Source organism: Peromyscus eremicus, chromosome 4, assembly GCF_949786415.1.
Source record: "Peromyscus eremicus chromosome 4, PerEre_H2_v1, whole genome shotgun sequence".
Lineage (NCBI taxonomy): Eukaryota > Metazoa > Chordata > Mammalia > Rodentia > Cricetidae > Peromyscus > Peromyscus eremicus.
In genome coordinates, this window is record NC_081419.1 from 9,347,693 (window position 1) to 9,374,999 (window position 27,307).

The 27,307-nt window shown below is 51.4% G+C and overlaps 1 protein-coding gene across 3 annotated transcripts in view; it reads left to right on the forward strand.

Annotated features, from left to right (window-relative positions):
* The window catches only part of Gsn (gelsolin), a 54,626-nt gene that overhangs the window by 4,207 nt on the left and 23,112 nt on the right, over positions 1 to 27,307 (forward strand). Inside the window, exons 3-5 of one of the 3 annotated variants that reach the window (XM_059260156.1) lie at positions 8,280 to 8,369; positions 24,300 to 24,504; positions 25,040 to 25,194. In XM_059260156.1, the coding sequence (XP_059116139.1) occupies positions 24,309 to 24,504; positions 25,040 to 25,194 (351 nt within the window). In that variant the 5' untranslated portion in view covers positions 8,280 to 8,369; positions 24,300 to 24,308. Of the gene's footprint in view, positions 1 to 8,279; positions 8,370 to 22,850; positions 22,999 to 24,299; positions 24,505 to 25,039; positions 25,195 to 27,307 lie in introns of those variants that run through there. The other 2 variants (XM_059260153.1, XM_059260157.1) reach the window with 2 other exon arrangements.

Here is a 27,307-nt window from a genome sequence, read left to right on the forward strand (position 1 = left end):
TTGGTTTTTCCTGGTTATAAAATCTCTCTGAAACTGGCTTTCCCAAGAGGAATCCAGAAAGGGTTTGAGCCATGGAGCCTGATAAGGAATTCTGATGAGGGGGCCAGGCCTGTGGGGGTGGATTCCATCATTTTGCTAAATTGGTTAAGCAAACGGTGTCTTGTTACTTTCTGACCTCAACGGATCTATCGTTTGGGTCACGTACTTATCAACAAAGTAAAGCAAAGGATATATATTCCACGTAAGTCAGCCTCCAGGGTGGGGCCCTTGATTTCCCTGCTCAGAGGCTGTGGCTCGGCTGGACTCGTGAGTACTCGCTAAATACCAGTTAAATTTGGGGAGTGGCTTGGTAGTATGGGAGGCATTTATGCTTGTCTCTTCAGTGGGCCTTCCTTCCTCATGGTAACAGGCACTTATGATAGAAAACTTGGAAAGTAAAAGTTTTTAAAGATTTAAAAACAACAACAAAGAACTTCCATAACCAGTACCTGAGTGAGCGCCACGGGCTTTTGGGTGTGCTTTCTTGCTGGCATTTTCTGTTGTAAAATAGACTTATTTTATTGTTTGTGTGGATGCAGGTGTGTCTGTGCATGGGTGCATGCATGTTAGTGTAGGTGCTTGCAGAGCGTCTGATCTGGAGTGGGAGGGACAGACGTGGAGCTGCCTGTGCAGGTGCTGGGAACTGAACTCAGATCTTCTGGAAGAGCACATTCTCTCTGGCCTCCACTTCCTGACATTTTCAACACCACACCACAGTCATGCTGTACTTATAAGTTTCTGTTCTTTTTGCTTTTTTCTCAATATTATAACAAAAATATTTTCTCATGAAGGATTCTTTAAACTTAAGTTTTAAAAGTGTTCTCAGGTTTACTATACCCAAGTAGGCAAGTGCATACTTATTTATTCTATATAAACTCTTACTCTTATGGGTCAGAAGATTAAAATGATAGAATAATATGTAGTTAGTTTTTTACTCTTTGGGGACCCACCACCCAGCTCCCCAATAAATACATGGAGACTTATTCTTACTTATGAATGCCCAGCCTTAGCTTGGCTTGTTTCTAGCCAGCTTTTCTAACTGAAATTATCCTGTTTCTCTTTAACTACATTTTGCCTCTGGGCTTCTTACCTTTCTTTATTCTATATATCTTTCTTTCCTTCTTACTCTGTGGCTGGCTGCGTGGCTGCGTGGCTGCGTGGCTGCGTGGCTGCGTGGCTGCGTGGCTGCGTGGCTGCGTGGCTGGCCCCTGGCATCCTCCTCTCCTCCTTTTCTTGCTCCTCCCTCTGCTCTAGATTTCTCCTATTTATTCTCTCTGCCCGCCAGCCCCGCCTATTTCTCTCTCCTGCATAGCTATTGGCTGTTCAGCTCTTTATTAGACCATCAGGTGTTTTAGGCAGGCAAAGAAACACAGCTTCACAGAGTTAAACAAATGCAACATGAAAGAATGCAACACATCTTTGCATCATTAAACAAATATTCCACAACATAAACGAATGTAACACATCTTAAACTAATATTCCACAATAATAATATATTTAATTTATTTTTTTTGGTTTTTTTGAGACAGAGTTTCTCTGTGTAGTTTTGGTGCCTGTCCTGGAACTCACTGTGTAGCCCAGGCTGGCCTCGAACTCACAGAGATCCACCTGCCTCTGCCTCCTGAGTTCTGGGATTAAAGGCATACACCACCACCGCCCGGCTAATTTTATTTTATTTTTAAATTTTTCCTTTTCCTTTCCTTTCTTGGTGCTGGGCATCAAACTCAGTGTTTCACACGTGCTGGACAACATCTCTACTGTGCTCTCAGCCCTGTTTTTGGTACATTATAAAAGTGATGTATGCTAACTTGATTTTCATCAGTATCATTCCACCCTTGGTGGACAGGTAGGTACCTTCACTTACCAATCATCTAACATCACACATTTAGGTTGTTCATCAATACCATGTTGAACACCCTAGTGAGTAATTTTTTCTATATGTTCTTTTAAAAATTTTTATTTAATTTTTTATTTGTATGTGCACATGCGTGCATGCACATGTCAAGGCAGGGGTCACAGACAACTTTATGGGGTATGTTCTCTCAGGCTTGGGGTCCTCAGGCTTGCCCGCAATTGCTTGGATCCACAGAGCCTCCTCTTGCCCCTTCATTATTACAAATGGAGTTCCTGGCTCGGTTGTGGACGTTTGACAGCGTTTGCTGTGTTTTTCCAAATTGTTGTTCAGAAGGGTTGCAGTGGTTCACGAGTGGTCCTGTGTTCCTGCCATCACTGGCGGGGAAACCACATTCTTGAAGGAGCTCTGTAGCTGTCTGTCAGGAGTCCAGCTGTCCTGCAGGTCTGCAGACCATTTCCCTGAAACATCAGACTTCAACTCATTTTCTCAGCAAATCTTTTTGCACAGACCAGTATCAGAAGAGGGTGGAGTTGAGACTCTCTGCCGAAGAGCAGCGGGAACGAGGCTCTCTTTCCAGCTTCTGCTTTGCGCTTGCGGTTTGGACCCGGATTGGATCGCCTCTCTGCAGAGGGAACCTTGTTCTCTTTGTACTTGTGGTTCAGTCCCAGAGTGGATCGCCTCTCTGCAGAGGGAACTTGGTTCTCTTTGTACCTGCAGTTCAGACCTTGAGTGGACTGCCGCTGTGCTTTGGTTTCCTCAAGGGTAAAGTTAAGATTTTAACACTAGCTTCCTACATTTTTGTTAGTTTTATGTTAAGCCCAGGCCAGCCTCGAACTCACTAGGATGGTCCTGAACTCCTACCTCCATTACAAGTGCTAGGATTATAGTCTCGCACCACTGTGCCCAGTTTACCTGCTGGACAAGCACTCTGTCAGCCGAGCCCAGCCCCAGCCCTTTCCTGGGTTCTGAGACGGCAGATGTGCCGATGATGGGCCGCTTCCTCAGTGTAGATCATCCCGACTCTCAGAGCTGTTGTTCAAAGCACCCTGGAGCCGGAGCAGATCGGTGAGGGCCATTGTCTTCGTGTGGTCACATGTTAGTGACTTCTGGAGCTTCAGGTCAGGAAGTGGAAGCCCGTGGAGCTGTGTCATTCAGAGTGGGATTTTCATGGGCTAGCCTAGGCCCTGTCCCCTTTGCACTCTCCCAGACTATTTCTGTACAGAGCATGAGAACACTTGGTTCTAGAATACTCCTTTAGAAGCTGGGAACTGCCTGCCTGACTTTAAATGGCCTTTTAAAAAACTTGTAGAATTTGTGGTTGCATAGAATTCCATTTTCGTAGCAGTGAATGATATTTTAGATGCAGCAGGGCTGCATTTAGGAACTTTTTAGAAATGTGAAATCTCAGACTGTGCCCTTAGGGTGGCCATATTTAGCAACTAAGAAAACAGGATGCTAGTTAAATTAGAATTTCAGATAAAGATTGAATAATTATTTAGTATTGCTATTCTCCCTGCAACATTTAGGGCATCCTTATAAAGAAAAATCAATGTGTATCTGCAGTTCAGATTTAAATGGGCATGCAGGATATTTTCCAGCAACCCCACCTCCCACTGCATCTATCCTGCAGTCCTACAGGAGGCTCATGGGATTCTTACACAGTTCCAGGTGTGGGAAACATTACGTGCTAGAGGCCTTCCTGTCAAAGCCTACACTGAATGCTTTTTGTGATGTCTGCATGGGTAAAGCAGAACATAGTATTTGTTAGGGGACTGATAATTCCCACATTACTCATTCACATACATCTGGATGTTCCTATATTGTGTTTTCATACTACAGAGAGCTGTAGGACTTACTACCGTGCCACTCGTGGGTCCAAACGGTCCCCCACATTGCAAGAAAAATAACAATCTATAGAGAGATGGAAAATTAATTTATTCATGGTTTTGTCCACCACTGAGGTGGGTGGGTGAGTCTCAGTCCACCTCCACCTGGTTCACAGCAGAGTGGCACCATGCAGAGGAAAAAGCCAGGACTACGCATACCAGCATTCCTCTTGGCATCAGGCTTCTGAGGGTGGCCCGTCTTCACTGCCCACATGGAGTTTTCTCAGAAGAATGCCAGTTCCTAGGCCCTTGTTACACCACATTGTTGGCAGTGGGAGGGGAAGATTCTTGGCTTTAGGAAAAAGCCCTGGCAGCTCTGGAGGCCTGAGTTTCTCACCAGCATACACATCTCTGCCAGTGCCCATGCCAAGCTACTCTCAGCCTCCACACTTGGGTCGTTAACACCAACCTTTGTGTCCCCAACCCCGAGTCTGTGTCTGCGGTGACTGCAGAAGTTGCCACTCTTTACTGCCTTCTCAGACGACACGTTTCCTGACCTGACCTGTAGAGCTGGGTCTCGGGGAACTGCCGAGTTCCACCTCTTCACTCCTCAGACCAGGGGTTCCCACGCCCCGAGAGAGCGACTGTGTTTCCACCGACACGCACCCAGCTCCCTGCCGCCGCCATCACTTGTGATAGTTGTTCAACCCAAGGCCTGGGAAGATCGGGGAACTTGGCCATGGACATGCCCCTAGCTCCTCTTGGCTGCTGAGCTGGGGTAAGTCACGTGCCCACCTGGCTGACCTGGTTCCCTAACTTGGCTCCCAATCCTCTGTGAAATGGGGATGCTGCCTTCTCCTCTCCTCTCCTCCCGAGTCAGCTTCCCTGACTGGGGCCAGATCTCAAGATCAAGTGAAGGCCTAGTCTATCCATTTTACATCCTGGAGTGGAGTTCTTTCTGAGTTTGGTCAGATCTGAGAGCAGGGAGGTGACACTGTGGCTCCAGAGAAGATGCTTTTAGACTTAACGATTTTGAAAGTAGACAGAAATGACGTTCTGAGGAATCTCAGACTTACCATGTCCACAATCACCCAGTGATTCGCTGAAAATGTAGGTGCTGTTTCCTTAGGGTTGGGGCCTGGAATCTGCATTCTTAATGCATCTCAGCTGATGCTGCTGGTCCAGGGGTCACACTGAACTGGAAGATTCTCAACTGAGGACTGAGTAGAGTGCTTATCTATCATGCATGAAGCCCTGAGGTAGATCCCCAGCATGCTAAAGAGGGTGGAGTGGTGTACACCTATATAAAGTGTGTGTAACATTGCACACCTGTATAAAGTGGGTATGATGATGCACACCTGTATAAAGTGGGTGTGGTGATGAACAGCTGTATAAAGTGGGTGTGGTGCTGCACACCTGTATAAAGTGAGTATGACATTGCACACCTATATAAAGTGGGTGTGATGATGCACACCTGTATAAAGTGGGTGTGATGTTGCACACCTGTATAAAGTAGGCAGGAAGATCAAAAATTCAAGATCACCTTTGGCTGTGTATTGAATTCAAGGCCAGCCTGGGATAAATGAGACCCTGCCTCAGAAAGAAAGGGGAGCGGACAATCAACTAATAGTCAATTTAGAATAATTATCTAAAAGGTAAATGTATTGATAAGGCATAAACAGCCAGTCTAGATTCAGATATGTTTTTGTTTTCTTCAGAGTTCTTGGGCATAGAACCCAGAGCCTGTGCTGGTTGGGCAAACGTTCCACCCATGAGCTGCCCCCGACCCAGGTCTTCTCAGAGCTCAGCTGCCCCCCGACCCAGGTCTTCTCATATCTCTCCCTGGAGATTCCTTCTCCCCATCCTGTCTGCCTCCCTCTTCTCTTCAAACTCTGGGTCAGACTTAGTCCACTGTTTCTAGAATGTGAGCAGTTGTTGAAATGGTTTCCTGCCAAGTCATGGAGAGGTAGGGCCTTCAACAGGAGCAAGTGACTCGGTGGGGCGCCATCTGAAGGGCCTGCAATGGGCTTTGATAAACATCGCCACCAGGAGGGTTTACCCTTAAGATGATAAACATTCTTCTCAGTAAATATGTGAATGAAAACTGGTGCCGGAGGGGCTCACTCTATTTCTGTTTGGCTCTGAGCTAAGAATGTTTTTTTTTTTTTTTTTTTTTTTTTTTTTTTTTTTTTTTTTAACCAATCAGTAAAATAGAATAAAAACAGAAAAAAGGGAGGGAAAACAACAATAAAATCCAAGAAGCATATACAAGAGGCAGCAGTGGCCTGCCGTGACTCAGATCATGGACCCCGTAGCCCTCTGCACAAGTTCGCTGTAAACCTGAGCAACCAAAGCTTCGGGTCTTTCTCCAAGTGAGCGGGAGGCCTAACCTTAGTTATAGCTGGTTACTGAGTAAGCTAGACCCAAGAGCAGTGGTCCGTCTGGACATCTTGACTGTGTGACCTGACCCGTGCGCCTTACTTCGCCCCTCTGAGCCTGAGGTCTCACTTACAAGTGGCATGATGCTTGCCTAGCAGACTTCCTGTGTTGCCTGTAGAGTCTGATACCCAGGAGGCGTACGAAAGTGACAGCTTGTCACTGGAGGTGGCCATTTGAATCCTTGTGGTCTGATGACTCGGGAGGGGTCTTGTAGGGTGAGAAGGGCCGCTGCGGTAGCCTCCACCACTCAGAGGCAGAATGCTCCGGATGAGTCCCCTGGTGGCAGCACTGACTGTCAGTGAGCTCCCCGCCCAGAGGTTAGCCTTTCCTTGGTGGACAGCCTGACTCTTGGGAGCTGCCTCCTCCCCCTGAGCTCTGAGCTAGTGCGCAGGCAGACTCAGAACCAGCAGCCTGGAGCTGGCCTGGGGGGGCCGGGGGGGGGGGCTGCAACAGAAACCCTCTCTTTCTTGCTCCGTTGGGAGCATGTGGGTGGAGACCTGGCTAGTAGTATCAACTGCTTGCAGATTTTGTTTGAGTTGCTACAGCCTTTCTAGAAGGGAAACTTGCAAGCTCAGACTTATCTGGGCTCATTGTCAACTCATCCAAGCATGAAAGCTGGTGTCCGTCTAGAAGAGTGTCGTGTTCTTGCCCATAGATGGCAGCATCTGTACTGTGAGCAAGCTCTGTGGGAATGTGCCTGTGAGCATGTGTCAGCCATGTGTGCAAACATATTGTTCCCGGGCTTCTTCCTTTGGAGAATCTGGAGCTGCAGTAGGCAGGGTCTGGGGTAGCATGAGCAGATCTTAGTCTGCCGGGAGAGAACAATACAGAAATAGACTGCTGCAGTTTAGTATGGCAGAGAACCTAGGGGCCGAGAGGATTCAAGAAAACAGTGTACACAAAACTTGCACAGAGGATACAAGGAACAGAAGACACTGTCTGGCTGGAGTCTGGCAGGTCCAGATGGAAGCTGGCAGTGGATGAGAACTGTGGTTCAAGTGGTTGGCCACGACACACCACAGAGAGTAGATGCTGAAAAGTAGGTAAAGGATCCTGCACTTTGTCTAGGGCCTGTGTGGAGCCACAGCAGAGTCTGAGCAACCCAGGGGTGTGGTCTGCGCCTGCTCTGAGGAGGTTTGCCTTGTGAGGGAGTCAGAGACGGACTGTCCAACTGAGAGGGACTGGAGAGTGGGCATGGAGGGTGGAGGTGTGTTCCGGTGCGGTCAGAGGCTGAACTGGAGGTTGTGGGGGGTGCTGCTTGGGTCCTTGTGTGGATGGGAGATGGTGGCTGGGGGTACCCTTTGCTGAATGGGAAAGGGGTGCACTTGGGAATGTATGCAGCACCCCCTCAAGTGGACAGGTGAGACTGGTTTGGAGTTAATAGAGTGTTCATAGTTGTCTGTCATTTTCAAAAACAAACTCCCAATGTGCTTTGATGTACTCTAGGAATTAGGGATTTTCTGCAAGATATTTGAGAAAGGCCTGCAGGACTGCCATTTAACTCCAGTTCCCCAGACCTAGATAAACATGTGACCTCTGACCTCTCTGCCTGTGGCTTCAGGTCCACTACTGTGTCACCTACCAACACTGCAGAAACCACCAGCAATGTCTGGGCCGTATGCTGTGGCTAGGAAGGGGCCTGTTGTATCCTCATCTGTGAGGCCTGTGAGGCCCCACTGTGATGGGATCCTGACTCTCCCCCTGGCTGGAAGAAGCTGGTTTGGGTAGCAAGATCTTCCAGAGCTGGAAGGAGCTGACTGGGACAGGGACACGATGATAGGATTGAAGTTCTAGGTTGTCCCTGGAATGCAGGGGCTCGAGGGCTCAGCTGTACAACCCACCACTGGTCTGGGGTTAGGATAGGGTGGTCGTCCAGCCCCTCTTCTGACATGCACCGGAGGTGGCGTTTGCCAGGTCATGGACTGGGCCACAGTCTCTGAGTGCATCAGTGACTTGGAGGAGCTCATAGCCTGGCATCCTGAGGCCACTCTTGGCCAGCTCAACCCTCCAGGAGCAGGTGTGGGCACCACTGTCATGGAGTGAGTGTCTCCTTGCTAGAGCTACGCAGGTAGGCAGGCTTTACCTCAGCCACTGACGCTGAGATTCCTGGCCCTTTCCAGGTACCACCGACTCTTCTTTGGCTGTGACTCGGCAGCTGTCACGGCATCTCCTCACAGAGTGGCTCTCTTCTCCTTGCACAGCCCTGTAAGGTAAGTAGAACAACACAGAGCCACTGTCCACCTAGTGTCCTGGGGAGTCGAGATGATTCCAGAGTGCAAGCAGCTGAACAGCCTTTGTGGATTAAAAGTTTTTCCCTTTGTGGCCATACTGTTTACTCATTACCTCATCTGCTCCTCACCAAGGGAAAGGCAGGTGAGGGCAGTCCTGAGGGCAGGGATGAGGCAGGCTGAGCACCCTGATGCCTGCCCTCACCCTGGCTTTGCTTCTTGCTTGCTGTGCTCAAGCCTTCTGGGAGCTCTATCGTGGGGTGGGTTCCTTGAGGAGGTGAGGTAGGAACTCTCCCTGCAGGTTGTGGAGAGGTGCAAAAAGTTGGGTTGTGGCCACCAAGTCCCCTGCTTGTTGGCCTTAGGAGGCACCTGAGGAGTGAGTCATGCGAGGGTGGATGAGTCATCCCCACCTGGCTGGCTGGGTGGGCGGGCCCACCTATCAGGTTCCCAGATGAGCCTGAGGTACAGTGCACTGGAAGGCTGCTCGGAATGCAGAGTGCTGGGCTACAAGCCAGGAGACCCAGATTCCCTCACAAGCGGGTCCTGGGCTTTTCCTCCTGTAGGGCGGTACATTCGGTCCCCTCCTTGCCTGACAAGGTGGTAGTGGGGATCAGACAGGCCTGCAGATGCCTTTGTGAGCTGAAAAGCCATGAGGGTCACTGTGAGAGAGTTTCAACCTGAACAGAAGAGAACTTCTAATTGTATGAGGAGAAAGCAAAGTGCCCTCCAGCCCATGGCAATAATGGCCAGCCCACGACGTCACCGTTGCTTGCCAAAAGAAGCAGGAAGCGAGTGCCCGTATTTCCCAATGCTCCACTGCACCCAGCTGCCAGGCGGTGACAGGAGCTGACCATGGCTCTGTCCCTCTTAAAGTCTAGATGAGAGGGCCATTGGTGGTCATCAAGGTACTTAGTCCTTGGAGCCAGGGGTTTCTAGAAGGTTCTCTAGGCCCAGAGGCCTGGGCTTGCCTCAGCTGCCACTGAAGGATCACACCTGGCTTCTGGGGTGCCTGTTTCTGACAGTCCAGAGGCTAGGGTGTCCCTTTCTGTGAATGCTTTTGCGAGCCATGTCACAAGGCCCTAGCATTCTGCCTGCCTGCCCAACTTCGGAAACCACCACAGGGCCACAGCCAGACCTGCTCGGGCCTGGCTGAATGTCTCAGGGGCCTGCCTGTTCACCCTTGCGGCTCCTTCATCCCCTGGACTGCTCCTGCCTCACGCTTACCTCCATGAGCTTGGGTGTAAGCAGGTAAGGAGGGTGATCCTCAGATGTCCTTGTCCCAAGTCTCTGGCACATTGATTCCTTCTTCTCCATCTGGAACATTCTCTCCCTTGCCACTGGAGGGCTGAACCATCAGTTTCCCAAGCTGCCCCACACCACCCTTTCTGACTGTGCACAGGGCTTTGTTTTTCTGACTTAAATGTTCAGCGATTTATTCTGAAATCCATTCATCCACAGAATCATGTGACAGATGTCTAGGCTTGGAGCTGGGGGTTGGAGAAGGAGCAAAGAATAAAACCTTTCCATACCTCCTGGGTCTTGTGGAGATGGTTATGCCTGCCATGGCTTTGTTTCTCTTCACCTGAGGAAGATCTGATGGGTTAAGGGAAGAGCTGGGAGGGAGGCAGGGCAGAGAAGCCTGAATGCTGGATGGCAGGGTGAGCTAGGAAGGGAGAGCATCCCTCAGAGGGAGGGGGATGGCCAGGCAAGGGACCAGGAGCTTCCGGGCCATGCTGGATTTTACTCCAGGCTACTGGAGACTGTTAGGAGCTTCCCAGTGGGAGACTTGGAGAACTTCATTAGTGGAACCATGATACACACGCACACACGCATGCACGCACGCACGCACGCATGCACATTTTAAGACCCTGCATGGTGTTGTTTCAGGGTTTTTTTTCACTGAAGTGCCCTGATGCTTCCTGGGAGACCTGATATTGAGAAGTCCTGGGAAATGTACACTTGCCCAGGATTCTTTTGGCTCTTTGCCACCACCTACCCCCACCCATGCCCGTTTCCCAGCCAACCCTTGCTGACTCTTGCACTGGGATGGGTGGTGAACTGTACCATCCTGCAAGAGGAGAGCCACTGTAATCCCTGAGGGAACAATGGTGGCTGACACCCAGACACTTTCCAAAATGCCCATGGGACCAGTCCGGTTTTCCTGCCCATGAGATGAACGCTGGGCTGAGATGGGGAGTTGAGTGTTCCAGGCAAGAGGATCATGTGAAAAGGGCTGGTCACCTGGAGGAGCTCTGTGTCCCTGCGGACAAGTGAGTCATGTCTGGAGACTGAGGTGAGAGTGGCCGTAGGTGGCAGGGCTGTCTGGAGAGATCTGGAATGCTGTTGAGAAGAGGAGTGACTTGATTGACGGGATTTCAGAGCAATCGATTGGTGGCAGGCCAAGAGGAGGGCGGGTCAGAGAGGGCAGTGCTGGCATCCCATAGGAGAGAATGTGTGTTACCAGTGAAGAACTGCCACTTCACTACCCAGACAGACACACAGGAGTAACCTGCCCATCTCTGCATTCTTTGCTCTTGTCGGGTTCGGTTCCCACTGTCCAGTAGGCTGACTTGAGTCAGACCACTGCAGCCCTGGACTCCAGGAGTAAGAGAGTCTGAGCCAGGATCTCCGACTCTCCAGTCCCTCTCAGCCTCGTTTTCTGCATCCATGAAGTAGGGCTTGGATGGTGACGGGAGTGAACTGGGAAGGAAGGTCTGTAGCACATGCGTGTACATGGGATGGCTGGGGAGCCTTTGCTGTAAGGTTAGGGCCCTGCCCAGGTCACAAGCTGCCCCGTGGGGAATTCTCCTTGTTTGCAGTCTGAACCAGAAACACGATGTTCCCAGCAGGGTTTACGGGGTGGGACTGGTTAGGACTTGTTCGCCTCTTCATCCTCTGCCCTCAGCACTTGGGATGGTGAGGTTCTCAAAAATCCTAGACAACAACAACAATAAAATTTAATTTGAAATGTGCCCCAGGGGCCGTGGATGTGGCTCAGGCAATAGAGGGACTGCCTGGGATTGGCCCCAGCACTGAAATAGTGATAAAATACAACTTCCAAGTTGATTGGGGCAGGACACAATGAAACAGATATTTGAGAGGCAGAGGCTGTCACAGACAGATCAAGAGCATCCAGGCTGGAAGGGCCCAAGGGCACACACTGACCTCCCCAGTTCACATTTTGGGAAACTGAGTCCCAGACAGAAGCAGTGGAAGGAGGAAGCAGGAAAAGGAGCCTAGGCCCAGGTCCAGTATCCCCACTAGGCAGGTGGGGCTCTTTGCTCAAATCCTCTTCCTTCAAGGAGCGTGAACAATGGCTTCCTGAGGAAGTTTTAGTTAACTGTGTGAGCGAGAAGAGCCATTTCTGGGCCCATTTGTGCTCTGGCGCCTGTGGAGCTGAGCCTGGCATAGCGAGTCCGCCCAAACCAGGGTCTATTTATAGGCTCTTGTGATCAGCCCGGCCTGTGTCAAGAGGCCTGATCCCTCTGCCCTGCCCTGGTGTGGCTGAGGAAAAAGCCCTTGGGGGAGTGGTGAGTATCGAGGGGCTCTCTGAAGCCTGTTCAGGAAAGGCCAGTTTAGCTACCAGTTAGGCTCTCTGCCTGTTCTGGTGCCCTCTTCTGGCCTCCAAGGGCACTACATGCACATAGTGCAGAGCCATGCATGCCGGCAGAACACCCATAAACATAAAAGTAATTAAATCTTAAAAAAAATAAGACAAGATGTGTTTATTTTCATTTTGTATGTTTGTCTACATCTCCTTAGCACTGTATGTGTTCCTGGTGCTAAGGAGACCAGAGGAGGGCATTGGATCTCCTGCAACTGGAGTTAGGGATGTTTGTGAGCTGCCATGAAGTGCTGGGAGCCCAACCCAGGTCCCCTAACAGTCCTCCTAACCGCTGCACCCCCCCCCCCCCGCCCACGTGGGTGCTTTTAAAGAAGCAAGGGAGAAGTAACAGGCTTCACAATCTAGCCCTGGATTTAAACTCTGCTCTGCATTTCCTGACTGTGCAGTCTTCAGCTGGAGCTCTCTGAGCCTCAGTTTTTCCATCCATAAAATTGGATGATGCCACCCATAAGCTTTAGTGAGGGTTCAGGAAAATGGTGCTGTGAAGTTCCTACCACGGGGCTGAGGAGATTGTTTAATAGGTGCAGTGTTGGCCCTACGTGCCTGTTGGGTCCCTCACACCTACATAACCACAGGGAAGGGAAGGCAGAGACAGGAGGATCCCCAAGGGCTTGCTGTCTAGACTGACTGAGCCAATGTGAGCTCCAGGTTCAAGGAGAAAACATGCCCCCCAAATATGGTGGAGAATGATTGAGGAAGACAGCTGACCTTGATCTCTAGCCTCTACATGTATGAGAACACATCTCTGTGCGCAAGCACACACACACACACACACACACACACACCCACACACATATCTGCACACACACATATATACACACATATCTGCACACACATCTGCATGCACACACACACAATCTGCACACATACATCTGTACAAATCTGCACATGCATGCACACACACACACACACAGAGCTCTTGTCATGATGCCTGTTGAATATGGAGCTTCTGTATGCAGAAGGAGGTTTTATTTGCAGGTGAGGACACTGAGCTCCTTGTACAGTGCACTGCACACATCAGTGGCTAAGAGCAGTCAGGTTTGGGGAGCCCTGGCCTCCCACACCGCCCTGACCTTTCCCTCCTCCTCCCAGCCCACTGGGCCTATCCTGTTCCCAAGATCCGGGGAGCTCTGTGTTAGGGATTGTTTTTCTTAAGAAGTTCCTTCTGTGGTGCCACAGGATGACTCAGAGTCTGAGTCACAGCTGATGGCAGGGGAGGCCCGCCCTGGGAGGGAAAGGAGAGAAGAAAACAGGAAAGGACCAGTTAGTCCAGCTGTCCTGCTGTTTGATCAACCAGACCCGACAGACCCCCCTCTCCTGCTTAGCCTCAGTTTCCCCAACTGTGGTTTTGTCACGTGGTTCCCATTGGTAGCTGACCCTTAGAATTGAGTTCCAGGACCCCGCCCAGTTCTACACATTTCAAGGCTGGGGCTGTGCCTGGGAGTTTGTGCACTTTCCAAACTCTCCCAATGACTCTGCTTGCCCACCTCGGTGTGCATGATATGTTCACGGCCTCTCTCTGCTGTCAGTGGCTCTGGGCTACTCTGCTCGGCTCCAGGTAGTTGACAGTGGAAATCTCACTTCCTCAGCTAAACAGGAGGACCTTTGTTTCCACAATGTTCCTGGAATATAATTCACATAACTAATTAAATTCACAGTGTGTATATATATATTCCTCCTCCATTTCATGAACTGGGATTCTTAGTGAATTTGGGGTTTTGCAACCATTTCCACAATCATGCTTGAGAGACTTTTCTCTCCCTCTCTCCTCATCTCTCCCTCCCTCCTTCCTTTCCTTCCTTTTTTTTTTTTGAGACAGGGTTTCTCTGTGTAGCTTTGTGCCTTTCCTGGAACTCACTCCGTAGCCCAGGCTGGTCTCGAACTCGCAGAGATCCGCCTGCCTCCGCCTCCTGAGTGCTGGGATTAAAGGTGTGCACCACAGCTGGCAAGAACATTTCATTACTCCAAAATGATCCTTGTGCTCCCTGCTTGCAGTCTCTCCTCCACTGCCCACAGCTAATCAGTGTCTGTGTCTAGCCCCACCACCCCCTTATCAGCATCCCCCACTTTCTGGCCCTGTGCAAATTGTTATCCTGCTCTGAACCTAGGGTTTCTTCTCAGTATGAGAAGACATCACTGCACCCTCTTGCAGCCTGTTAGGATAAGCCCAGCATGCAGTGTCTCCTGCACAGCAGACCATGGGCACATGGGCCCTGGTGCACAGCACACAGACTCAGGCAATATTTCAAAGCACTTACCCAGCATGTCAAGCGCTGGGATGCACAGCAGTGTGTTATCTACTTTAATCTACACCACCCTGCCAGAGAAACGTGGCTGTCACAGCCAAAGAAGGCAAGGCACTGGCTGACAGGACAAGTTGCTTTGGCAAGGTCACGTGGTGACAGAGGCTGGGGATGGGTCCTTAACTATAACATTGTATTGCCCCTGCTCCTTAGACTGTGAATGCCCCTGGGGTGAGGACCACCGTTTACAGGTCCAAAGCAAGGATGTGTGTGTGTGTGTGTACACCGACACCCGGTACAATGGACACGGACAACAGCACATAGCGAAAGTGAGTGTGTCAGTGAGTGAATCATGACGAAGGCAAGAGTGATGTAAGTTAAGCTACAAAGTAGACCCTGGGCACAGGTCTAAGGAACACAAGGTAGTCACATGGTGTATGTGTGACCGTGGGTGTGGACATGGTCCGAAGAGCTTGGTACTTCAGGCCCCGGTAGGCCCCATCATGGTAGGACCTGGGGCCCAGCAAGCAGGCAGAAGCCTTTTCTCTTCCTCACAAAGGCCTGCCTGTTCCCTTCTCCTGTTTCTGGATGCCAAAGAGAAGGCAAGTTCCAGAGGAGTACTGGGGCCCCAAGTACACTCACTATTCCTTTAGCTCAGACAGGGGTCAAGGCATGGGACCAAGTCCATGGTTCAGGAAGAGCCTGCCAGGCCCCCGCCCCCCTCGCTACAAGCCAGGCTCCCCCCAGGACCCCCAGCACCGGCTGGGCCAGTACCAGTGATTTTCCTCTCCCATCCTCCGTACTGGCTCTCTAGCTGCGTTGTTGGCTTGAGACAGCCGGCCTCTGGGCCTCTGGGGAGAGAGCGGCCGGGCTGTTGGGGCCGAGAGTAGATTGCTAACAGCTGCTGTGGGCGGTGCAGCGGAGGAGGCTGTGGGTTGTAGGCAGCAGTTCTTGAGCCCTCTTGGTACCTGGAACTCACCATTTTATTGTTTCTTCTGAACAAGAGTGGCAGGCCCAGTCTCACACATAGCTACTTCCCCGGGTTCCTGGGGGCAGGGAGCTGAGGTCACACACAGGCTAGGTTAGACGGCAGAGGGTGTTCTGGTGGGCAGTGAACTACCACGCTTAAGGCACATGGGCACCGGAGCTTAGAGCCCAAGAGTCCTGTCGGTCTGGAAGACCCTGGAGCAGTGGCTGCCACGGGCCTATTCAATTCACAAAGATCTTGTGAATCTTTTCTCTCTGCTCCTTGCTAGCCCCTGGCCTTCATCTCTCCTTTGGAGTTTTTCCATCCCCAGAACTTCCCATCATGCAGAACTTTTTAACTGCCCCAAATCATCATGGCCAAATTAATTAAAGAAGCAAGCTTTTTTTATTCATGTACATGAGCTACCTCTCTCTAAAAGCGGGGTTCAAGAGATCAGCACTGGACATGAGGAAGACAAAGTTTTTATAGCCTAGGGTTAGGGAGTTTGCAAAGGGGGGGCCGGTGGCGGGGGGTGGGGAGCGCGGGGAGGAAATCTGGAGGGCAAAATTCGGCAGGGTTACAGGAGCATAACAAGTTTGTTGTTGGTTGTTTTTTGGCTCTTTTGTGGGGGGCCCACCACCCAGCTCCCAAATAATTCACACACATGGAGTTTTATTCTTAGTTATGAATTCCCAGCCTTAGCTTGACTTGTTTCTTGCCAGCTTTTCTTAAATTATCCCATCTACTTTTTGCCTCTAGACTTTTCCCATTCTCTTACTTCCGTAAATCTTACTCCTACTCCTACTCCATGGCTGGCTGTGTGGCTGGGTAGCTGGGTAGCTGGTCCTTGGAGTCCTCCTCCTTCTTCTCTTGTTCCTTCTTCTTCCTCCCAGATTTTTCCTTCTATATCTTCTCTCTGCCTGCCAGCCCCACCCATCCTTTCTCCTGCCTTGCTATTGGCCATTCAGTTCTTTATTAGACCATCAGGTGTTTTCCACAGACACAGTAACACAGCTTCACAGAGTTAAACAAATACAACATAAACAAAAGCAACACACCTTAAAATCACGTTCTACAACACAAGTTAGTCATAACATCTGAAACAAAGACATGATTGCAAGGTGGTCCTAACAAGGTAGCCATAACAGCAGGTAGTCTTAACAACCTTTTGAAACAAAGGTAGGTTTGCAAGATGGTTACAACTTTTAAAACAAAAACATGGTTGCCATTCCTGGAACAAGCAGTTCAGAACAATTTGTAGTTATAAAGTTACAGGTGGGGCACAGCCCAATCCTTGAGAAACAGATTTAATCATAAACAGGAATGAACCTGGTTTATCTTTCCTGTAAGATGGCTTAAACGCCCAAGATGGAGGCAGGCTGGTTCATCAAACTGAAGCTCTGTCCTCTTTGGACAATAGCCTACGTTTCCCTTCCACTCCACTTACAACTATCACTTCACTGTATGTTCCTACACATCTGATGCTCCTCAGAACTTCAGGGAAGTGTACTCACAGTATTTGCTGTTTTGTGACTGGCATGGTGTCCTTGAAGTTCATCTATAGCAGAGTGTGATCTTTTTAAACTGCTCCTCCGTTTGGATGTGTTTGCTGATTGTGTACTCATTTATTAATGAACAGCTGGCTTGCTTGCCTGTTGTAACTGTTGTGGGCAGTACTGCTATGAACATGGACATGCAGATGTCTCTTAGACAGCTCGCTTTTATAAACCAGTATATATTTGAACATTTATTTTATTATGAAAAACACTGTCTGCCCGTCTGCCTGCCTGCCCCCCCCTCCCTCTCACTTACACACACACACACACACACACACACACACACATTTTGTTTGTTTTGAAATCCAGTCTTGCTAGCTAGCCCTGGGTGAGCTTATTATGCAACTTATTATGCAAACCGGGCTGACCTCAAAGTTGCTTCTCTCTTCAGAGCGCTGGCGTTACAGGTACACACCATCACACTTGGCAGGGAAAGGCTTTTTGGCCTCTAATTTACACACAGGAAGATTAGAGAGACAGAAACTCACCCAAGCAACTGACCCAGCAAAAATTGCAGCTTTCTCTTTACAGGTTTCACCTGCATCAGGCTATGGTGAGCCTTGGTATATTTCACCTGGTTACAGTTCTTAATGGTTTGCTCTTTTTCATTTTTAAGGTGTGTGTGTGTGTGTGTGTGTGTGTGTGTGTGTGTGTGTGTGTGTGTTTTATGTAAGTGCAGGTAACTGTGCAGGCCAGAAGAGGGCGTCAGATCCTCTAGGGCAGGAGTTACAGGTGGTTGTGAGTCATCTGATATGGGTGCTGGAAACCAAACTGAGGTCCTCTGCAAGGGCAGCTGTTCCCTTATTAAATTCTTGCACCCTTCATGGGAAGAAGATATTGCAATTCCTACCTACAGATAGGGAAACTGAGGCTCTGGCGCCAAGGTGACTTGCTCAGAGCTGTCAGCTAGTTGAGGGGTAGACCTTATTCCCCACTTTGCTGGTCACTTGGCCACGTCTGTCCTCTGAAGAGCTGCCTGTAGCAGCGTCTCTGTCCCTTCCTGTTCTGGCGGGGGCATCGCAGACCCTGCCTTCTGTCTGCACCCCACCCAATCTCCTGCTGACCCTTCCCCCAGTCACCAAGCCTGTGCTTGGGCCTCTTCATCCTGCCATTAACCTATGTTTGTGTCTGGGTTCCTCAGGGGTTGCTACACAGTTCTAGGGTGGGGGGCAGGATGAGGGGCCAGGGCTCAGTTCTCAGCAATCCCAAGTTTCCCAGGGCTAGAGTGTCTGCCTCAGGGGAGGAAAGACGATGCTACTCATGCATGGCCAAATCTTGTTGCTTCCAGGGCACAGAGCCAGGAGGTGGTAGGGCCAGGTTTCCTCAGAATGTCCTCACAACACTAGGTGGGGCTGGCTCTGGGAGCTGGGAGAGGGTCAGTGGCTTCAGTCCCTGAGATAGATTCAACCAAGCCCCACTGGCCATATTCCCAATAGCTGTCCACACCCAGAATAGACTTGGCCAGGGCAGAGGCCCAGTTGGCCATGTCAGGGAACCCTGCTCCATGAGACCCAGGCCTTGGCTCTGGCCTGTTTGCCCACAGACCTGAGTTCTAAGTCTAGGCTGTAGACACTGGCTCAAAGGCCTGGAGACATCACTTTTTTCTGCTTGGTGTTATCTACAAAGAGATGGGAGGCCAGTGGCCATTACTACTGGCAGTCCTTCGGCTTACTCCCATAGTTCTACAGGTGGGTGTTACTGTCCCTATTTACAGATGAGTGCCTGGAGGCCCAGAAAGGAAAATAACCCGCTCTAGACTGCACAGCCCACCTGAGCCCAAGTCCCATTTAAATCTGTAGTGTTACCCCTACTGCTCCAGGCTGCTGCCGTTCGGTAGCTGTGAATGCGCTGGGCTCAGGCCTCTGAGAGAAGAAAGCAGACCATCCAGGGACCCTTTGGGAGATGCTGTGTGTCAGGCCTTGGAGTCCTCTGCTATTCCAGGAGACTGGCACTTTCAACTCCATTCCATTTTAAAAATGAGGAACTGAGGCCTTGACTGCAGGTGCCGAGGCCTGTGTCTTCGTGTCCGCAGGGGCCTGCCGGAACGTGTGTGGGTCCTGTCTGGTCTCACTGGGTTTCACAGCTGCCTTCTCTGTTTACTGATCATTGTCCCTCCTGGCAAAATCCTAGGCCAGAAGGGTGGGTGCTCCCAGGGGGACCAGAGCACTGCAATGGGCCAAAAGCAAACAACTCTGGGAGGAAAAGAGGGAGCTCTTCCAGCAATGGCTAGCTGCCTGATGAAGAGCGGCAGTGTTTGGGGTGAGGGAACAGAACAGGGAGGTGTCTTCCCAGCCCGCCAAGGCCTTTTGTACACTGTGGCCAAGGGCGAGGGTGAGACATCTCATCTGGTAGTCACCCTAGGCAGCCCACAGAGATCTAGAGATTGACTTTAAGTTAGTCATAGGGAGAAGAATGGGTCAAGAGATGGTTATGGGGGCCTAGATCCAACCACAGGGAGGGAGGGGTCCACAGAGGGACATGAGCTATGCCACTCAATCCTGTGGCAGATACTGAGAGGATGCCTGCTGTGTAGGGGCACTGGGCAGAACTCACAAACAGCCCAGATGGGCGATCAAGGCAGTCCCTAAGGCGCAGTAAAGAGCAGGGTTACATTCAAGTCAGAGCAACCGTCCCAGACCTGAGTAAATGGAGGTACTGCGGTCATTCTCCACACGGTGGCCATGGTCTGGGGTCTTCTTAGACATGTGGTTTTCCTGGGTGATGACATCAGGCATCTGGAGGGCTCCAGGGCTTTTCTGGAACCTTCTCTTGCCCCAGCCTAGGAGATGTGGTAGTGCCAGCTACTCTAAAGACTTCTGCCTGCCTGCCTGGCGTGGGCTTGGACTGGTTTAGCAACAGCAACCCATTTCCTGCACAGGGTTGATGCTCCCTGCTGAGGTGGGGCCAGGGCTCCTGCTTCCTCTCCCAGACAGAACTGGAGCCCAGGAGCCCCAGATGAGGGTTTGAACCTCAGCAATGCCTCCTTCCACGTGAGCAGCCTGAGTCTCGGTTTCTCTGTCATCGGTTCGTCTTCCTTTCCTTGGCACTTGTACCCACTTGCCCCCCTGAATTCCTACAGCAGGGAACAGAGTAAGGCAGGGTTACCCCATCTGAGTCTCCTTCCCTGTGCTCTTTAGTGAGGGGTTTCAGGCTTTGGGGTCCTGTATGGCAGTGGCCAGGGCTTGACTACTCACTGGATCCCAAAGTGAGCTGACATGCTATTACTGATTTCAGAGCCTCCTTCTTACATCAGGGGTCTTAGGTGGTCTGATTCAGAAGGACCTGTCAAAGTGACCTGGTCCAGTGTCCCCATTTTGCAGATGGGAACTTTGAAGCTCAGAAGCAAGTAGGTTCTGGGCAAGATGGTGCAGCCAGGATCTGGGGATGCTGGGGCCAGAAGTGGGCCTTAGAGGAGACCAGTCATCCAGGTGGTCTATGGCAGAGCCTTCCAAACACTGGTGCATCCCCTTCCTTTCACTTCAACCCCCTTGTTCCCTTGAACTCACGCCTCTTCCAGGCAGGGAATAGATTAGAGAGTTGCCCCTTCCAGTCTCCATTCACTGATGCCCTGGAGTGAGGGTTTCTAGGCTCCAGGGTCCCAGAGGGCAGAGGCTGGGCCTTGGTCACTGTGGCCCAAACTCTATAGCCACATAGCCAGCAAAGCTACACCACCTTTGTGATCATTAACCTGGGGCCAGGGACTCTGGGCTGGTGGTCACTGACCCCAGGGGTCGAGGCCAAGCTATAATGGGCCCTCTGTTAATCACCAACTGGACAAACTGGGGCCACACTGCTCCCACTGCTCCCGAGGGGCCAGCCCAGCTGCTGGCTCAGGTTCCTTGTCATTTTCCAAGTCAGCTAAGGAGCAAGTATCCCTTCAGCGTATTCTTAGAGCATTCTTTGTAGACTATAGTTCTTAAACAAACAAACAAACAAACAAACAAACAAAACCAATAACCATGTCGGATACGTTCTCGTCGCATTTTAGATCTTGTGCTTCAAACTGTTTTGTAGCGAGTGTCTCAGGATGTAATTTGCTGGCACACACAGTTAACTCACTGAAGTATACAGTTCTGTGGTTTTTCAATGGTGTGAACTGGTTGCATGATCATCATTATGGTGTAGTATTAAAATTTTTTTCCATCATCCTGAAAGGTTCCTTGTGCCAATTACAGTGAGTGATCCAAGCACTTCCTCCAGCCTCAGGCAGCCATGGCAATGTCCAGAGTGAAATCTCTGTCTTCATCACTTTCAAGCATACAGCTTTAACACTTCGGCATTTACTGACTTTGCAAGGGTTTGTGCATCAGCTCCACCCTTATAGAAAGGAAGAGGGAGCCTCTCTATACCATCATTGTGCAAGTTGCTTCTTGCACCTGGAGGTCTCTCCATGCCTGCTGAGTGCCTACTATGTGCCACCAGGCACAGTTGGCTCTAACTGACACCCTCCCCCCAGCTACATTGTGGTCCTTTGTGTGACAGCTCCATCACTTACTTCCCCAGCACATTTTGGGTCCTTTCCAATTCTCTTCAAACAATGCTTCAATGAATATCCTTGTCCATTGCAAGCCATTTTGTAGGGAATGCTGTATTATGTGCTTTGAACATGCACAATCAAATTGTTATCTAGAGAGGTTAAAATGCTTATGCCATCAGGAATGTTCATTAGAGCAGTGTGGGCTTTAATCAGCTCTGAGTTGAGTCTAAGTCAGCCCACTATGGGCTCCACAGGCCTGAGGGTTGGCTTCCTCCACCACGGAGCCCAGAGAACTAAGGCTTCTACAGACACCTGATAAATCCTGTGTTTTTAGGATTACACAGAGGCCCCCGGGCACCCTCCTTCCTCGACAGCTTGCCCTCTAAGTCACCTTGTTATTCGCTGGGCATGACCTGTGTTTGTCTGCCCTTTTCCCATTCCTTCCCTGGGATGCTGTTCTCAGTCCTGACGGTCCCCTCTGTCCTGTTAGGCTTCACCTATGTCCCCTTAAGTGGGAAGAAATTGGGGTGGGAGAGGGCAAAGTTCAACCCTATCCAGTAAGAAATCATGTAGTACAGGCTCCAAAGGGAGCTGGGGTGAGTGAGTGTTGCCACCTGCAGACCAGGCTATCTGAGCAGGCCTGATCTAACCCTCTGCAACCTCTGTGCCCAGTAGGAGACCGAGGCACAGTGTGCAGGAGTCCAACCTAGGTCCCTAACTTCCCAGTGATGAGCTGAGGAGTGGGGGAGACTCAAATCCTGGCTCCCCAGGAGAGGATAGAGAGCCTGAAATAGAAAAACTACTACAGAAGGAGATGGAGGTGCTATCAGCCTAGAGGAGTAGGTAAAAGTGTCACCCCTGGCAGAGGCAAGTGTGTCCGGTCAACAGGCAACAACTTTGTACAACGAAGTGACTAAGGTTTGCCAAAAACCTTTTAAAAAACAAAAATGTTATTGAAGGAACAAAAGAAATGCCATTTTGAGACAAGTAGAACCAGAGATTAAGAGTTCTGCTCTACTGATGGGGAACCGGAGCTCTTCCATGTAGCCCAGATGTCCAGACCCAGAACTACCTGAGACAGGGGTTGACAATACTGTATTAGTTGTCCTCTTCATGGGATTGTGCCAGTCCTGAACTCTTCTGCACCGTTTCCCCCTCTGTGAAATGGGCTCTCTTTAGAGTGTCCTCTCTGAAAAGGATGCTCCAATGACCCTTTGAGTAGAAAGCGCCACAAACGGTTAGTTCGTGCTAGGTGGTTCTTTTGTTTTGTTTTGTTTGTTTAGTTTTTGTTGAACCTGCTAATAGCACCGATTAGAGGGGGCTTGCACGGGTCACAGAAAAACCGCTCTCCCCAAGTTAGCCCCTGCTCTATGTCAGACCAAATGCCGATCTTTCCCTTGGAAACAAGGGTCCAAGGGGCGACCGCACCCATTTGGGTGGGCGTGGGAACCCAGATGTCTCGGAGATCCAGGACAGATCCCCGCCTCCCCCGCGGGCCCCAAGGCCCTCCCTGCGGGGCGGTCCCCAGCTAGGGCGGGATGGGGCGGCCGGCTACTTAAAGGTTGGGGCGACCGCGGGGCCGCGGCCGCAGCCTGGGTCCTCACCGTCGCCATGGCTCCGAACCTCTCCCTGCTCTGCGCGCTGGTCCTGGCGCTGTGCGCACCGTCGCCGTCCCGTGCGGCCACAGGGTTGCGGGGCGCGGCCGGAGTGAGGGCGCCCCAAAGTCGGGCGTCTGAGGCGCGGGTGAGTGCCCGGGCTCCGCGGGGCTCCCAGAGTAATTGTCTATTGTAAGTTCTTGCAGATACAGCGCTAGGAAAAGGGGAGTAATTCAGGTGTAGAATGGAAAAACTGTTTTGTTGCTTTGTAAGTATGTCTTGCTGCTTCAGGGCTCCTGGGGGCGAGGGTGGGGGCCCTGGGCCAAGGCTGTTTCCGTCCCTGCAGGCTAACCTCACCTTAGCCGGATCTCTCCCCCACTACTGATTCGGTTCCCATCTCCTTTATCATGTATAATTTCTTGTGTCTGCCCTACTTCCCTCCGTGCTGTCGGATTCCTCCTTATTTGATGCCCCCCCCCCCCCGACCCCGTTTTCCCTATGAATACCTATGGACATGACTGTTATTCTCTCCTCTCGACCTTGACTGTGGTCCTCCCCTCCACCGCCCCTCCCACCTGCCGTCTCCTTGAGTTTCTCTAACTTTTGAGTCTGTTCTAACTTCTCCGGCCTGATTTTTGTACCTACCAGACCTCCTTCTGGCCAAGGTGACCTGCTGACTTCCATTCTTAGGCGCCAACCTAACCTTCTGTCCCATCGCCACCCCCCCCCCCCCCCCCCAGCATGCCTGGCAGCCTTTCCCACCCTCAACCTTCTCCTCCTAACAGGTTCCTGCAGACTTCAGGCTCCATCCCTCTCCCTCTTCCGAGCCGTGGAAATGGGGTGGGTTCTGGGGTGGGGCAGGCGGGAGCAGGCAGACAGCGCAGGAGGCCACTTGGGCCCACTAAGCCAATCTTTCTGGTGGGGCCTGAAGTGATCTTCCCTGTTTCAAAGAGCAAACGCAAAAAGGCCATGTGACCCGAGCTCAGGCCACTTTCCATCATCTGGTCCTCAGTTTACCTGTTTGCCGAGTAGGGGTGAATGATGAGTTCCAAGCCAAGAAGGTGCTGGAAGGAAGCGAGCAGAGTCTCTGGGGACCAGGAGAGTTGCCACCGCCACCCGGGAGCCCAGGGACACCCTCTATGGTGTTCCCTAACCGAGGGTCCTGCCTCTCTGTGCCTTAGCTGTCCCATCGGCAGTAAAGGGAGTGGGGCTCTCTGCCTCCTCCATAACAATAAACAAGTGAGGAGCAGAGTGGGAGACAGACTGGCCTAGCCTGAGCTGAGGATGAGTACGCTCAACTCCCAGAAAGGGGCTGCTTCTCCTCCACCACAGGAGAGCTGGAGGCTCAAGTGAGTCACTCCTGGCGCTGGAACCTGCCCTCCCTCTGCCTGGGGTCTCTCCCTGCTGAGACCCACACCCCCGCTCAGCCTCTGCCCTGTCTCTCTGCAGCCCAGCACCATGGTGGTGGAGCACCCCGAGTTCCTCAAGGCAGGGAAGGAGCCTGGCCTGCAGATCTGGCGTGTGGAGAAGTTTGACCTGGTACCTGTGCCCCGCAACCTCTATGGAGACTTCTTCACGGGTGACGCATATCTCATCCTGAAGACAGTGCAGTTGAGGAATGGGAATCTGCAGTATGACCTCCACTACTGGCTGGGTGAGTAAGTGTTCCTGTTCACCCACCCCTACCACCCAAAGCGTGGATGTACCTGGACACTTTGAACCCGGTGATCCGTATGTCAGGCCTTGGTTAGTGGTTTCATGCCACTACACTCTAGAGCCAGCCTGGCCACGTTCGCGTCCCAGCTCTGCCCCTTGTGATCTGCCTTTCAGTAACTTCCCAGTGGTTTTATAGAGTGAACATGCTGACGGCTATGCTACCTCACAAGATGTAAAACAAGTGACGCTAGGTGACTGGGGACCCTGGGTCCCCTGCATTCCTTAGCTCGGCTCCAATCATTCCTTCATTTACTCTTCACAGTTAGGAGCAGAGAGTCTCTAACATTGGCGCTGGTCTGTTTTAGGGTTACCCCATTATACAGATGGAGTAACTGAGGCTCTTGGAAAGCAGGGAGGGACTCGCTCAGTTTCTATAGCCAGGCCGGAGCAGAGCTGTTGGCTCTGGATGCCTCCTCCCCAAAGGCTTCCAGATGCTGGTCCCATGCTGCCCTGACGTCCCCTGATGTCCCCAGGTAACGAGTGCAGCCAGGATGAGAGTGGGGCGGCCGCCATCTTTACTGTGCAGCTGGATGACTATCTGAACGGCCGGGCTGTGCAGCACCGTGAGGTCCAGGGCTTTGAGTCCTCCACCTTCCTCGGCTACTTCAAGTCCGGACTGAAGTACAAGGTGGGTTGGCATTTACTTTATTTGGCTGGCCAGGGCTCACGGTCTCCCAGCCTTGTGGAGTATGGACAGACAGGCCACATGTCAGGCTCTGGATTCTCAGCCGTGGGTTTGAACCCTGGTCTGTCTTCTCAGTGTGGTGGCCTTGGACAAGCCAAACTCCCTCCCTGAGCTTCTGATTCTTTGTCTTACAATGAAAAGAAGGTTCTCTACATCTTCGGAGTGTCTTCTTCCCACATCAGAGGGAGCCCATGGTGGCCTTCTCGCAGCCCCGAGGGGCTGTACCAAGTCCCAGTCCTGCACCCTGTGAGGGCTTTGCTGACAGGCTCCTTTCATTCACACACAGCTTTCCCCTTGAACTTGGACTTTTATACGTCTGTACCATAGTTTGTCCCTAAGCTTCCGGCCAGACAGGATCAAAGCCAAGCTGGGAACCCTGGCAACTGTACCCCAATAAGCTGTGCAGCCTCCAGCACCCCCTGACACCAGAGCCTGCCTGTGTCTCTGGTTGTCAGAGGGCCAGTTGTAGCTGCCCTACAGTTTCAGGGAGAGGATTTGGGGCAGAGGTGGCTGGGAAATGTCCCAAAGCTCAGCTCCTTGAAGAGATCAAGAGAAGCTCAGTTCTCTTTGTTTAGGGTAGAGAGGAGATTACAAGTTTATGAACGAGATGAGTCTAGAGCTCTCATTTTATGCGGGCTGGGGCAACTGACGGGAACCCAGATGGCCTGTCAATCTCCCAGTTTCCACTAAGCCCACCTGTCTCCTGTGGCCGGGTTCCAGGGAGGCCATAACCTACCTGTGCCTCTGCCACTCTCTGGCCCTCAGAGCCCCCTTTGTCAATGCAGAAGTATCTCCCTCATTCCCAGGTGAGGGACAGGGACTGAGCGATGGAGGAGGACCTGTGACACTTAGATACCAAGAGACAGTGTGTCCTGGACCAGCAGCCCGGGATGGGTGGGGCTGGGCTGGCTTTCCTGGCATGTACCCAGCCGCATTTGGGGAGTTACTGTGGCTGAGCTCCGGCTGCTGCCCAGCTAAGCAGCTCTGCCCTCCTGCCCTCCCCCGGGTCCTCGAAATCCTGAGGAAGGAGAGGTGGGGAGCCAAGTCTTGCTGCAGAAAGACCAGCATAGTCTCTCCATTGGTCGTTCACTCAGTGGACAGTTTCAGGCTCCTAGATCAAGCTGGGTGTGGCGGCACACGCTCTTATCCCAGACTTTAGGGGGCAGAAGGTCAAGAGTTTAAGGTCACCCTCTGCTAGCTGGTACATCCACAGCCCAGCTGAGCTTCAGGAGGCCTTTTCTAAACCCTTGACAGTGAGGAGTAAGGGAAGGCAGGAGAGAGGGAAGGCAGGTGTGGTACTGGGAACTGTGTGATCCGGTTTTGTCCTCGAGGCTCCGAAGGGTCACATAACAGGTGATGGAGGCCCAGCCTGGGTCGCCCCCCCCCCCAATTCTGTCAGACTCTGCACTGAGCACTGGGTGTCCAGGGGGTGGGGGTGGGGCAGGGCAGATCGCCTCCTTTCTAAAGACTAGAGAGGACTATCAGTCTTCAGAGAGTCGATCCACTGAATGCAGGAAGGAAGGGGGGAGTCAGAGGACTCACGGGGTCAGCTCTCACAGGGATCACGGTCATCCATCTGCCTCAGTTACCTGTTGCCTTGGGGAAAGCTGAGCAGATAGAAATGTGACAGTTGTCGTGAACACAAGGACAGATTACCAGGCCAGATAACATTGCAGAGCAGGCTGTGGGTGGCCCAGGTTTGGAGACGGAGGTACACTATATATTGAGGATTTCCTACAGAATCCCATTTCATTCTCACCATTGCTTAACTGGGGTGGCAGTGGTGTTCCCATTTCATAGATGAGAAAGCTGAGGTTCTGTGGAATGAACCTACGAGCTAGTAGAATGTGCTCACATCATCTGCATGCCCTTCACTCAGTTTCTTTTGTACTGTGAGGTCGTTGCCAGTACTGGCCGCACTGTGTGAAGGAGGAAGGTGAAGTACTGGATGCCAAGCACCCTGCCCAAGTCTCACAGCTGGGCAGTGATGTGGATGAGATGCAGACTCAAGTGTGAAGGCTCTAGCACAGCGGAGAGCTAGTCCAGAGTGACGTTT